At 60.2% G+C, this 1,904-nt stretch overlaps 1 protein-coding gene across 1 annotated transcript in view; it reads right to left on the reverse strand.

Annotated features, from left to right (window-relative positions):
* Nucleotides 1-362: 362 nt before the first annotated feature.
* Nucleotides 363-1,904, reverse strand: part of LOC102036473 (extracellular serine/threonine protein kinase FAM20C-like) — a 5,354-nt gene continuing 3,812 nt past the window's right edge. The window contains exons 7-10 of the mRNA XM_005421935.3: nt 1,613-1,722; nt 859-940; nt 689-748; nt 363-607 (exon numbers count right to left, since the gene is read on the reverse strand). Of these exons, the coding sequence (XP_005421992.3) occupies nt 373-607; nt 689-748; nt 859-940; nt 1,613-1,722 (487 nt within the window). The 3' untranslated portion in view covers nt 363-372. The remainder of the gene's footprint in view (nt 608-688; nt 749-858; nt 941-1,612; nt 1,723-1,904) is intronic.

Below are 1,904 nucleotides of genomic sequence, written 5' to 3' on the forward strand. Positions count from 1 at the left end.
AGAAGGGGTGGGGCCAGCTGTTCCAGTTTGGCGGTTCTTGCTGGGGAAAGGCAGGAAAAATTCCTACCCTTTCCTAAAAGGCTTTGGAGGGCTGAAGTGACACGTCCAGGCATGCAAGAACAGGCCAGGGCTGGGAAAGCAGCCTTGGTGGGGAAGATCACAGCTCGTGTCTTCTCCACTAGGCCAACCTTTTTATTTAAATTCCCTCCCTGTCCCACCTATCCTTACAACCTGCTTTCCTGGTTCATCACTCCACCAGCTCCAGCACCACCAAAAGCTGAGGCTGCACAGAATCAGAGCTGCGCATCAATCCCCACATCACCCTGGGCAGCACACCACAACAGCCCAATCCAGCAGGGTACCCAGCCTCCGTCACACCCACGACCCCACATCATCCACCAGCACCTTTTCCTGGTGGGCTGCCCTGGCCAGGCAGTGTCCCACGGCCACCAGCACCTTCCCCAGGCGCCGGTCCAGCGCCTGCAGGTGGGGCTCGGCCAGGACGGGGGCCAGCGGGTCTGCGGCCAGCGCCTCCCGCAGCACGTCACTCAGGCGGTAGGGCTGGGTGGCCAGCAGCTGCAGCCGCAGGTAAGTCGACTTCTTGATGCTGCCAGAGATGAGGAGGGGGAGCTCTCAATAGGAGGAGCCTCTCCCCAGCAGCAGATCCGGGGTGGGGGCAGCCCCTTACCTGCAGCATTGCTGGAGAGGGGCCAGGATGGACGGTTCATCGCGGGAGTGTGTGCCGAAGCTGGGGGTGGGGAGAAGCCCATAAGGATGTGTCAGGGTGGCATTTTGGCAAGACTGGAGGTCTGCCCCACCCCTTTGCTGTGATTGCTGCCCCCTGCTCCCCAGCTTTACCCGCGACCATTGTCCAGGTGGAGCAGGAAGGTGTCATTCCCAAATTTCTCAAAGGTCTCATAGTGGTGCCGGTCCATGTTGCCTGTGGTGGGCCAACAAATTTGGCATCAAGTTGTGGGCTGGAAGATGGGAGCAAAGACACAGAGCACTCTTCTGGTGTGAGACTGAAATCCAGAGCCCAGGGAAAAGGGTTGGAGGCACCTCTAACTTGTCTATCTGGGGGCCATGGCCATACAGGGGAGCTGAGCAGAGAGCCCACGGCCTCCCCTTCTCATCCCAGCAGCCCCACAGAGGGACAACAGTGGCAAATGGAGCAGAAGTAATGGCAAAGGCATGGTTGCGTGGTCAGGAATGAGGAGATGGGAAACTCTCCCAGTCAGATGCTGGTGAGGGGACAGCGCAGGGAGGAAGAAGTGGCCCAGGGACAGGAGAGGCAGCAAGAGCCCTGGGCAGTATCATCTCCACCTCTGGCTCTGGAGGGGCTGCATGTGAAAGCATGCTGGGAAGGTGCTTCTCATGTCCAGGGTATTCAGCTGGGATCTCCCTGGAATCTCTTGACTTTCAGCTTCTGCCTGGGAAATGCCCTAGTGGCACAGCCCTGTGCTCTCATTGTAAGACTGCGGCTCACTGCGGCCTGAACAACAGTTTGGCCAACAAATCTTTCAGGGCACAGTACCACAGGACACGGAGCCATTTGGGCCTCTAGGTCCTGAGGGACCTCCAGAGCCCTCAGCAGAGGCACAGAGGGGCTCACCCATGAGGAAATCGAGGATTGCCATGTCGATAAGGTCAAGGAGGCGATGGCCCCTGTCGTAGGGCGGCGTCTCTCGCACCTGAGCGCAGTAGTTGGGGTTCAGCTCCCACCTGGTGGCAGAGGCCAGGGAGGGCAATGGGGCCATGAGAGCAGCTGTGGAGAAGCCCCCTCCCACCCCATGGCTCTGCTGGCCCATGTCCCCACACCCCCCATGCCCCTTCTCACTCAGCCTTCTTTCTGTTGTGGTAGGGGCGGCGCCAGGGGCCGGGCCCGGGGCGGGGGTTGGCCAGCG

The sequence above is a fragment of the Geospiza fortis genome, unplaced genomic scaffold, assembly GCF_000277835.1.
Source record: "Geospiza fortis unplaced genomic scaffold, GeoFor_1.0 scaffold173, whole genome shotgun sequence".
Taxonomy (NCBI): Eukaryota; Metazoa; Chordata; class Aves; order Passeriformes; family Thraupidae; genus Geospiza; species Geospiza fortis.